Source organism: Galendromus occidentalis, unplaced genomic scaffold (genome assembly GCF_000255335.2).
Source record: "Galendromus occidentalis unplaced genomic scaffold, Mocc_1.1 scf7180000077500, whole genome shotgun sequence".
Classification (NCBI taxonomy): domain Eukaryota; kingdom Metazoa; phylum Arthropoda; class Arachnida; order Mesostigmata; family Phytoseiidae; genus Galendromus; species Galendromus occidentalis.
In genome coordinates, this window is record NW_003805488.1 from 344,070 (window position 1) to 356,639 (window position 12,570).

The window sequence follows — 12,570 nt, forward strand, 5'->3', positions numbered from 1 at the left end:
GTCACTTTACGGAATTCAGCTATTTTGGAGCAAAGGTGGCGAACTGGGGCTACCATTTTTGTCTGATGAATCGAACTCCCATTCCGGTGACCCCTCGTCCTGGGGCTGCCTTAGCCCGTGAGCTTGTGGATTCCTTTGAGGCTTCCGAGCCGAGAATCCATGGGGTACGAATTAGCCTCGAAGCAGGGAATAAGATTCAGGTAGCTGCGGTTTCTCGCCGAAGCCCTCTCTCCCGTTCCTCTCTCCCAAGCTGGCGTATGAAGAATATAAGAGGATACTCCCGCCGTCCATCGCTATTCTCGTTTTTCACTCCCCTAGATCTCGGGAGATTCTGAATCCGTCCACGCGAGCAGTGAAGACATCATAGCAATGAAGACTATCACATTGATCTGCCTGCTCGGGACCGCGGCGTCAGTCTCGTCTTTTCTAACCACACCATCTCCGGGCCGAGGTAATGGCGGCGCGTTCATCGTTCAGAACCAGAATAAGGTCGTGGACCGATCTGTCCCAGTGCCGGTCGCCGTCCCGGCGCTAGTTGTGACCACCACCCCTCCGCCACCACCACCGCCGCCCCCCACGACAACCCCTCCCCCGCCACCTCCCACGACAACCCCTCCCCCGCCACCACCGACCACTCCGGCCGTGGTCCCCGTCGCATCAGCTCCCTTGTTACCGGTGGCCCCTGTTGCTACACCTCCGGTGTTGCCCGTGGTTCCTGTAGCACCTCCGGTCTATCCCGCTATTTCGATCTTTCCAATAGCAATCCCCACGGTCACGGTCGTGAGGGAGCCCGTTGTGGGAGACATTCAGGTCGCGATAGTGCATCACTGATAATATTCTGGAACAATTCTTAGGCCATATCTCTAGCGTTCGGTCACTTCCGGAAAGATTCTGTGGTCCGCCTTGTGGAATCCATCGATCGACTGAATGATGATCACCACACCCATCGGAATGATAGTTCCTAGACTTTCCTCAACAATGACAATCTTCCATGAAAATTCGAGTCAATAAAGAAGACGAAAATGCAACAAAAGAGCTGATATCTTGGTACTGCCTCATTTTTCGGGCACGCTTCAGTAAACGACTCGATACTCGCAGAGTCACTCGAATCTGCCTCTACCGCCCCGGGAGAGGCACTCATACCTCAGGGATCTGAGGGAAGAAGCTGCTGCCTTCTGAAAGGCTTAACCATCCGGTTTGAAAGGGCCGCTGTGGATCTCGCGTCGAATAATCCAGATCACGACGCGACATTTCATAGCCTCGGTGCGTCCCAGGCGACTCTCCGCCAGAAGGGAGGCATCGTTTCCTTGATGATGAGTCTTTGAATGAATTTTTGCTGACTTGGCCGCGACCTTAGCTCGTTCGAAAACTGTTCGATGAATGGAATCGCTGGGATTGAGGACAGACACGGAAAGATCGGGAACAGATACCATTGAATCAGCCGAGGTGTCTCGCCGGAGCTTGTCTTCCATGTCTCACACTTACATTAAAGATATACGATGGTCATTCTCGGACCTTCCTCCCGCAGGGAAATGGAGGCGATTTCATTGATCTAGATACTCGAAGCCGTGGCTTCTGCTTCGTTTTCATCTTGCAAATCCCCTACCCCAAAGACAACAGCTGCCCCGGAGACCGCGAATTCTTCTTCGACCACACCACCTCTAACGCACCCGAAGGGTGATGCGACATGACCGGTCAGGGAATACTCGTCCCGCGACACCATTAACTCCGGCTCTCATTCCCAAGAACCCCGTCGCAGAAGCTCGGGTCATGCCCCGCGTTCCAGTCGCACCAGCTCCTGCGATTTCCGTGGCTCCTGCAGTCCTTGCCGCTTCTCCGGTGGTGCCGGTAGCACTTCCCGCAGTCACGGTCGTCAAAGAGTCCGTGGTGGAAGACCTTCTGATTGCGAAAGTGCACTCATGTCTCGAACCGTCAACCAGCTAACCGTCATCCGACCGATGATAGCCCAAATATCTTGGAACCCCCCTGAATCAATACGATATGAATAAATCATTTGATTCGTACAAAATCATTGTTTTTGAACTGCGACGTTATATTCTGTTGGAGCTCAAGCCAATGGATTCGACAGAATGTCAAACCTTACCCCCGGCGTTTGGCGGAGCTCCATTCCTGACGACTGCCATCCTATCGACAGCGGATGTTCGGAGCAAAGGGTTTCGTCCGTATGGAGGAGCTCCGAAAGAAAGTCGAGAGCAACCCGAGGTAGATATCTTCCGATTTAAGACGATGTCCCGACGTAACGACTCGATTCGACCAAGTGTATCCGAGACATCGATAATGAGGGGAAGCCTGGTCAGAATCCGGTATCATGAACTGCTCCCGGTTACTCTTCTTCGGTCATTTAGCGGTTCTTCCCAAGAGAATGCTCCTTGCAGGGGTCACACGAGTTCACGCGGTGTATCCAGAGAACTCTGAGCCCCAATTCCTCCTCCAGAGCCATCTCGACAACCCTCCAAGAGGCCATGGACTTGTCTGCGATGAAACTTTCGGAATCTCTCTGCCCGCATTTGCGAAAATCCGTGGGCTCGAGCCTGACCGCCTGATTCGGAGCATGCCATCGGATCACTTCGTAGAATTCTTCTGGAAAGAAGTGGATTATTCCAGCGAAGACGCTCGTTGGACTCCGCACGGAGGATATCGGGTCTGTTGTCGCCTCAGACACGATCCGCGTCCCCAGGTACAAGTCGATTAGCCTTGGTGGAAGTATTGGTGGAATTCCGATTAAGCGTATGATGGGCAGCCGCGATAAATTCTCGTCGATGGCGGGGACGCATCTCAGATCTTATGAAACTCCCCGGTCGGATCGGAATGCTCATCAGGGGCTACGTCCCTGAGGAGTACCCCATGCATGCCAGAGTCTTCTTCGGGAGCGCCTTTCTAGCGAGGTTCGCCGACATATGGGACCGACTCTTCGGCCAGAAAAATTCATGGGGTCCCGAGCGGATCTCGATGCACATGATTCGAGTGAGTGAGCGTGGGTTGATCGACAAAGAGCCAACTTCTCCCCTAATCCTCTCCGCTCTGATCGGTATATAACATCACCCGAGTTCTCGAAGACGCAGTGTTCTCACTGTGCCTTGGAACCCTCCGAGTTCTACGGATCCTCGATATCACAGTACCTAGGAGGTATCAAGTCGTACTCCCGATCAGCAACCTCAGTTCTACCCTCAAGAAACTCCGCCGCACCTCGTCTCATCCGTTCGACCAGGTTGGAAAAATCCGGAATTATGAAGACCATTGCGTTGATCTGCATGTTCGGAGCGATGACTTCAGCTTCGTTCCTACCGACCACTACCCCTGCTCCTCTGACCACCCCTCCACCGAGACGCGCTCAGGGCGGTGCAATCATCCTCCAGAATCAGAATAAGCTCGTTGACAATTCTGTCCCTGTGCCGGTCGCTGTTCCGGTTGCAGTGGCGGTACCTGCCCCATTGACCACTCCTCCACCTCCTCCGCCGCCAACAACGACGATCCCCCCGCCACCGCCGCCGCCGACCACTCCGGCCGTCATTGCCGTGGCCCCCGTTGCAGCAGCTCCGATTTTACCCGTGGTCCCCCTTGCTCCAGCTCCTGTGCTCCCTGTAGCCCCTGCCGTCGCAATTGCAGCAGTCCCCGCTGTTACAGTTGTGAAGGAGCCAGTCATTGAAGACGTTCAAATTGCGGCTGTGCAGCACTAACTCCTAGAAGCCATCGCGCGCGTCCTGGGTACTCGGACCGACTCTTAAGAGATACCGAAGACTTGAAACCTCTGATCAGTCATCATCATGATTCGTAACCGATGACAACATACTCCATCGTAATTTTAGCAAATAAAGTAGACGAGAACGCGGTCAAAGACAGCTGGGATCTCATTCCATTTCATGAGCTAATATGAAAGAAGGGCTAATATGAAGGGCTCATGAGCTAATATGAAGCTCGTTCATAGGTTGCTTGACTGCCTTCAGTGCGAAGCTGGGTTGTCAGAGCTTCTTGAGGCAGGTTGGAACACCAACGCCGTCGGCTCCTCGGAATTCTCCGTATTGGGAAAATTCCGCAAACTTCGTTTCCGAGGATAGCAACAGCCATTCCGAGAGCTTGTCTGGAGATTCTGCTTTTTCCAAGGAATAGGTTGATCAAGACCATTGCGTCAACAGTGAAGCGCGGAGCTGCAAGTTCGGCTTGTTCCCCGCCGATTTCTTCAAGATCTTTTCGACCATACTCCCGGCGGGATGAGGCAGGGTGATGGCTGATATGTCAGCGCTAAATCAAGCTTGGTCAAGTCTCACCCAATCAAGCCGAAGAGCAGTCGGGCCCCACTCACTCAGACGGCGCCGGACTCGTGATCGAATCCTTCCCAGCCGCTCTGCGTGCAACCAGCGCGCGCCGCCGAGGACTGGGGGTATTTGTCCACGACAGCTGGCTTCAAGCGTTGAAACGCGAATAGTCGTCCGAGGAGGGAGGGATGTCCTCTTCGTCGGAGCATCCGAACTCGCCGCGACCAGCTCGCCGCGACCCTACTCGCCGCGACCCTACTCGCCGCAGGACCCAGCTCGCCGCAGGACCCAGCTCGCCGCAAGGTCCAACTCGCCGCCGGAGGCGACCGTCTTAGAGCAACTCATCCTTGGCTCATTCGCCTTGATACCTAATGGTTGCAGGAGCATAGAAATTCCAGAATTAGCCGGGAAAGCCATGGAGACAGGGTAAAGAATGATTAGCAATCATCTTATCATATCAGCGATGATCTCAATATTTATGCAGGCCACATAATGACACCTCTCTGACCCTCTGACTAGTCTTAAACGCCGGTTAGGTGGGGCTCCTCATGACGAGTCATGGACCACTCGGATTGCTCAAGGCTCATAAGCGAAGGGCGAATTCTGTAGCACTCTGGGCTCCCGGGTTGATTGCGGTCGGAGATTTGCCCCCGGGTCGGCAATCGCGCGGATTCGGGTGATTTTAAATTAAATGACGATTCAGTATTTCACAGGATGCCGCACGAATACGACACCGACAAGTCTAGTATCATGTTCTGTCATCTTCGCTTTGCCATCCGTAGGAAAAAGATCGTCATGGCTGTGATCCTGCTGAAGAAAGAAGATCGAGAAGGCTCAAGTCGCTCGCCTCTGAGAGCAAAAAAACGGCCTTGTCAGGGCCACCAACTTCCGTGTGATACCTATCCCGCAAGCTTTCCCCCCTGCGCCGACTAATGCGATTATTTCTTTTCTGGATGCCGAGAATTTCTCTGCTCCTACAACCGTTAGGCATTACACATAGAGTGCCACCGGCCGGAATTCTCCGGTTTCCCGGGATGAGTGAGGGGCGTCGGCGTCCCTCAGTGACACTCAATGTGTGAGGCGAATGAGCCAAGGACGAGTCGCTCTGAGGCAGTCGCCTCCGGCGGCGAGTTGGATCTTGCGGCGAGCTGGGTCCTGCGGCGAGCTGGGTCCTGCGGCGAGCTGGGCCGCGGCGAGTTGGACCCTGCGGCGAGCTGGGTCGCGGCGAGTTGGGTCGCGGCGAGTTGGGTCGCGGCGAGTTGGGTCGCGGCGAGCTGGTCGCGGCGAGCTGGGGTGTACCGCCTCTTCGTGCCTTCGAATACAATATTTCTAATTAAAAGTAGGATGACGACTTGAATGAACTACCTAGTTCTATTCCTGCCATGAGCGCGTTCGCCTGTTCAAGTTTCGACGGCGAGGCTTGAACCAGACTGTCACTGCGTCCAGAGAACTCGGGACTCCTCGGGCTAAGGATTATTGCACAATAGTTTCTTCATTTCTTTCAACTGGAAGAACGATAATCATCGCCCCGATCAGCTTCCTTGGAACTCGCAGGCTCGGAGTCGGTCCGCATCGACAACTTCGACGGCTACTGCGACCCCTGCTTGAATTAGACGAAGAAAAAAACGAAGCAAAGCGATTATCATGTGTCAGTCGCAGACTCACCTCGGGGACATCGAATCCTCCGCGAGCTCCCCCGGGGACTCCGCTTCTACGATCGTCTGCCAGCATCGACAACTCCAGCCATCATTCAGCTCAATCCATGGCATCTTGTCACCAGAGGGATAACGATAGCATGATGGAATCGGCGAAGAAGATGGCAATGTGGTTGGAGGCGTGAATGGCTTTGGTGAATCGTCGCGATCAAGATTCTGGTCCACCGGCTACGGTTATCCATCACATGGAAATCCGAATCGAAAAATGAAGTGAACAAGACCACCATAAAGAAGAGCTTGCATCTCTTCTTTCTTGTAAGTACGAGGACGCCCCATCGTTTCATGTTAATTCGTCTCATATCATCCATGGGAGCAGCCAATACGACACAGATATATCCTCGCTCTTCCGGGTAACTTGCGAGATTCAGGCGATACTGTGGACAGATTCGAAGCGCCAATAATCGGAAGGAAGGGATTCAGCATCGGGATTCGTGGAGAGCCCTCAAACATAGTCCTCAATTCTCCTGACTCTCAATGACTATCTGGAGTTCCCCGCTCCCGCTCCGAAGGGTCGCCGTGCTCAAGATCGAGCCTGACCGCCCGGCCCGAATTGAGCTCAATTACTTAAATCTGTTTTTGGGGTTAGCTGCAACCCGCGCACTTGTTTCGTCTATACTCGGGATTCTCTTGAATGAGAAAAGGGAATCTGAGTTTTATTCCGCTGAATGAGCGCGGAGTTGAGGATCTTCGATCTATCGTGGCCTGAGAAAGATGCCGCCGGCACTCGCATTCGATCTGAGTGTTCAGCTTACGGTCGAACCCGCCTGATAAAGACTCCGATGTCAGAAAATACCGGACATGACAGACACTTTTCAGACTCCCGATGTAATAGGTTTCTATGTTTAGGACCTCGGATATAAGGGAAAACCCTGCATAAGAGGATCTTTCCGGCTCTCTTGATGGGTCTCTTATGAGTGAATCCGACTGTACATTCACATTATTAGCCCCAGAATATTCTCAAACCCCCCTTAGACCGAATGGTGCGAAGTCGGATCAGATGCCGAGGGGTCACTCCCATGAAAGCCGATTGTCGAATCGAACTCCTCTCGAGGGGTATGTGGCTCTTTATGAGGGGTGTCTTACACATGCCGGAGGCCTTATTGGGGGGGGGGGGTTCTTCAGCAGGGTAATTGAAGGAGCTTGGGTCGGCGAAGACCACACTCTCCCTTGGTCCTCTCCGCTAGTGTCGGTATATAAGATCACCCAATTCGTTGATGGGGCATCGCTCACGTTGAACCTGTCCGAGTCTTACAGCTCCCTGATCTGCTGCTTTCAACAGTGCAGAAGCTAGGAGGAAGCAAGTCGTACTCCCGGTCTTCGACTCGACTCTTGCGGTTCGGAATCTCTGCGACTCCTTGCGTGATTCATTTGCGCAGTTATAGAACACTCGGAGAATCAGGAGAAATGAGGACCATTGCTTTGATCTGCATGCTCGGAACGATGACTTCGGCCTCCTTCCTCCCAACCACCACACCTGCTCCCTTGACCATTCCCCCCCGAGGCGCGCTCAGGGCGGTGCAATCATCCTCCAGAATCAGAACAAAGTTGTGGGCCAATCTGTTCCGGTGCCAGTCGCCGTCCCCGTTGCAGTGGCGGTCCCAACCCCAGTGACCACTCCTCTGCCTCCCCCGCCTCCCGTAACAACAACTCCTCCTCCTCCGCCGCCCCCGACAACTCCAGCCGTCATCCCCGTCGCAGCTGCTCCCGTGATACCCGTTGTCCCTGTAGCGCCAGCTCCTGTAATTCCAGTTGCCCCCGCAGTTCCGGTGGTGCCGGTTGCAGTTCCCGTAGTCACTGTCGTGAAGGAGCCCATCATAGAAGACGTCCAGATCGCGCAGATTCGACACTGATATTTAGAAGCTCATCCTCGTGTCGATGTCATCCTACCGAATGCGCGGTTGACCTGGATCCGCGGAGCTGGAATCATATCATGACTCGATGAATTACCCCAAAATTTCAAACAATAAAGGCGCCAGGAGTTCAATTAAAATTGTTGAGACCTTATTCTATTCGATGTGCCCGTATAGATAATGTGATTCAATGCTGGCGAAATATTCATTCTGACTCCGGAGCGAAGCTCGAAAGAATGTGGATGATACCAATGAGTGGCGTTCGAGCGCGAATGTGGAATATCGGCGGTAATTTCATTCGGCGCGTCGCTGATCGATGCGGTGTGTCCACCCCCCTTCCGGTCCTTATTGACGTGGCCCCTGTGTCTGCAGTTCGGGCTTCACCAATCGCCGCTCTTGCACCGGCTCCTGTGCTTCCCGTAGGCTCTGCAGGCTTGGCCGCTGTTCTGGTCCTGCCAGTAGCAGTCCCCGCCCTTAATGTTGCAGGGGAACCCGTCATAGAAGACGTTGAGATTGCGGCGATGCAGCACTAATCGGATCGATACTAAAAAGGTACTGCAGTTCGCGAAGAAGGAGTCGTGCAGCCATTGAAAGATCATCATCATCTTCAAACGAAATCTACATATGTCAGAGAGCGAAAAACTCCATCACCATTTGAGCAAATGAAGTGGACGGGATAGGGCCCAAAGACAGCCGGATATCATTTCATTCCATGAGCCGGTGTAAATGGGTTGATATGGAGCCAAGATTATGAGGTCCGAATTCCCTACCTAATAATACTAAGCGAAGTTTGGAAACTGACTGAGACACTTCTGAGTTCAGACCATTTGAGCTCCCTGGCCTCCAGGAATACCACGACTATTGATACGCGTGTCGGGCGACGCTCATCTCGGGAGTTCATTCGAGGTGATAAGCCGGTGGAAACGAGGTTTGATTCTTTGATCAGCATGCTCGGAGCTCTGGCTCCCGTATCTCCCACCCTCACGATCACGGCCTGTCAAGTATTACTCCATGGGAACCGAGATGCAAGCTGTTGGAATCTCAAGTATTGGCACCCGATCAGGACGCCACCTGGTCACACGAAATAAACGGCACTGTCAGAGGAGTACGTAGCCAGTCGTTGTGAAACGATCCGATCGTCAGGATTTTTCTGATCGACGTGCCCGCCCTCCCCGTGGGATCAGAAAGTCAGACTGCCCTCTTCTCACCACAAACGTCCCCATTACGGCCCGCAGCTCCAGCATGAGCAGCTGTTGCGATCATCATTGGAAACGAGGCCAAATTTCTCCTCGACTTGCGCGAATTCTGAGGTGGAAACATCTTCAGTTCGGCCTGAGATTCGGTCGAATGTGATTCGCCTTTCATATAACGAAAGTTGTCCGTTTCGGAAGGCGTACGAGGTAGCTTATGGTGCTTGGGCTGGGTTCTTATTTGTTTCCGGTGGAAGAGAAATCACGGCGGTTCCTAACATCGAGTTCTAGTAGCAATGAAAGTCGTTTCGGGAATCTCTACCATGAACTTCAAAGTGTCCGAAATAGATACGAAGCACATATGCCATGCTCATACTCAATAAGAAGCCTTGAGGAGCCTGAGTTTGAACAGATTGAAAAGATTCGATTTCGGTCGTTCCACTCTACTCGATCATTTCCGCTTCCTAATGGATGATTTGAACCCTTATACGAATGCGACTTGACTCGATACACCAGCCCAGTTCCCGGGTAGACTGCGCTGCGCTGTCATCTTCTACACCCTGTCAACTACAACAGTCTTGCCTGAAGAAATACTTTTCGCGCCCTTCTAGATCCAAGCCCGATTTGACGGGAAAATATTCGTCCTCTAGACTTATCGATACTTATCGAAAAAGCCAACCGTACCGAGAATCGCTATCGAATGATGAAGTCGAACGATGTATACGAGAATTCGCGGCAAGAGGATCCAACACATTCTAGCAGCAGAATTCGCGCTTACAATTATTGGAGCCTGGATAATATCGGTGGACAACCTCTCCATTTACTGTTCCAGATCTGCGGGAGACTTTGGTCCTCGCATGTGGATCAGCAATAATAATGTTGAAAACCCCGTAGGAAGAATAGAAGGGAATGCCCGATGATTGCTCAGAGCCCCAGGTGGGTGCCCGTCAAATGGGAGTGCCCCTGAATCGGAGCCTGCCCATTTGGGACGCAAGAGAAACTCGGAATCGTAGCTTCAGGAAGGCACGGACGAATAATTGCCTGTCCATTTCATCATAGAGATGCCGCACTATGGTCCTATTCGAATCACATTCGATTACCAATCATCTACACCTGTGCGCTCTTCTATCTCAGTCTTATTCGTATATGGTGCCCGTCAAGTAGAGGTTCAGAGGAGTGCCCGTTGATTGGGGCATGCCCGCCTAACTAAGATCTCCCAAACCATGCCCGTCAAATAGAGCATGCTCCCTGATCATAGCATTCCCTCCTATTGGAGGAAATACGGTGTTCTCAATTGTTAGGATCAGTGAAGCAGAAGCCGTGCGAGAAGGGCAGAGAGCCTGAATGAGGCATCTGACTGGGAAGTCTCCCGAGATTCCCTTACGGCCTCCACAGTGCTTGCTCCTCCGAGGGATCGCCTGACGTATGAGCGAACGAAACTTCGCCCACGAAATGGAACGCTTGTACTCGGAAAGCAGCTTCGCGGAAGAAACATGCGAGTTGTGTACGCTGCAATTGCGGCGATCGGTTGGGGAACCGAAGAATCTACATACATTTATATCTATATAATCTGGTTCAATGACAGATAGACAGGGATCAGAACTCGCTCCGTTACTCCGTCCGCCTCACATTTCACCCTTATGGCTGATGAAAAAAAAACTGAAAAAGGAACATTCTGAAATTTCAATGGGAACGGTGTTCAGATCGCGTTATCATGAATAACATCATCCCTCTCCCCGTACGTATTCATGTATAGGTTTGTACGAATAATACTTTGTCTGAGAGAGGGGATGGGGGATTCCATTTTTCCCAACTTGTTCCGATCGCTTTCGATTGGAGGTTTGACCGTTCACCTCAAGGTTGGGAAACTTCTTCCATTCCTACAATATGCGCTCCATGCGACCTCACGCGGCAAGGTTGGAGACATCAGACTGGACGTTTTCCCGCCAGCTTTCGTCAGTGACGTGGACTTCGACACTCGAGATTTTTTTCACCCTTTTTGCTTGTCTCCTCGCTGAGGACACTCTGCAACATGCGCGGAGCATAATTGGGGCTACCTGGTTGATCATCCAGGATATTTCCGTAAGGGATTCGGATGAACGAAACGGCAATCAAACGGGGATTGGGTTATCCCCGATTTCGGCGTGGGAGTGGACTCACGAGCTCATCGTCGCAGCGGGGCTAGACAAGACATTCCAGAGGCAGTAGTAGATCAACTCACGACGCCAATTCTCTTGCGCCGGAATGAAATTCAGAATTCACCCCTCATTATATCGAGGAGTCCCCGATGGGACTCTCGGAAAGTGGATTTCGCCAACAGTCTCCTTGTCAGCGCGTGGGGTGATTCTCGAGTCCGCGTGATCGCGACGTATCCAGAGATATCCGAGCTCTCTTGCATCAGAGCTGTCATGATTACCGCCATGCTCCCAGATTACATCGGAATATATTGCGACTCAGGTTTTGCTTCACATTCTGTCTCGACTTGAAGCTAGCTACCTCAGCTGCAGGAAGTTGTCACGGAGTTGTCCCTCAGATCAATTGAATTGAATTGAATTGAATAGCTCCTTTATTGTAAAGGGGTATCCGAAAACAAATAGAAAATATCACTGCCCCTGGTTCCTAATGGCGTGTAATAACAAGATATTCGGGGGGCCCTGGGAATGTGCTAACTTGGATATCCTCCATGCGAAGAGGTTGTTTACACGTTCAGTTCTGGAGACGAATTTAGGCATGACAGTACAACCACTTCTACGCGTATTGAGCCTGATGTCAAAGAACAGATCCAGCAAATCGGCTACATAGAGCTGTCGGAGGACGCGGAGATCATACTTATCGAGAACCTCAGACATGGGGGAATATCTCAGCCTGCTTCCAAATGGGTCGAATTTCGACTGACTGCTAGACTCCTTTACACGTTCCCATTTCAGACCCGATTCAGCTATCGGCTGCGCACAGTCGGAAGACACCCCTCGGACCGAATCATGAGATTCTCTCGGAAGAAATGGGTGAATTCCTGCGAAGTAATTCGTCGGACTCGGAGCTGAAGATCCCGGATACATAGTCGTCCCGGGGTGAATGTTCTGGAACCCGCGATCGATTGGGTAATTATGCCAGTCGGAAGAATTCGTGTTTTCACGTTCGGACCTCAAAATAGACTATTCCGACCGGGAGAGCCTGAGGGGTTGTCGTCGAAGGTCCACCCTCTCCCCGGCTCGTCTCTCATACTAACAGTATATAAGATCACCCAAGAACTCAACAGGGCACTTCAACCCTCGACCTTCAACTCAAATCTTCACCTTCGGCATCTTCCCGGTATCTAGCCTTGTCTACTCCAGCGGTTTAAAAACAATTTAGAGATCAGGAAACATGAGGACGATTCTCTTCATCTGCATGTTCGGAGCGATGGCCTCGGCTTCGTTCTTGCCGACTACGACACCTGCTCCGGAGACGACACCCGCTCCGGAGATTCCGCCTACTGAAGCGCCACCTCCCGTCGAACCCGTGGTCGCTGTAGCCGCAGTCCCAATCCTCCCCGTAGTCG

General features: G+C 52.3%; 1 protein-coding gene across 1 annotated transcript; it reads left to right on the forward strand.

The window, feature by feature from the left end:
* The first annotated feature begins 369 nt into the window (after positions 1–369).
* Positions 370–831, forward strand: LOC108864674 (proline-rich receptor-like protein kinase PERK2). The gene has a single exon (XM_018640769.1). It carries the CDS (start codon positions 370–372, stop codon positions 829–831), a length of 462 nt encoding a protein of 153 aa, XP_018496285.1.
* Positions 832–12,570: the final 11,739 nt, after the last annotated feature.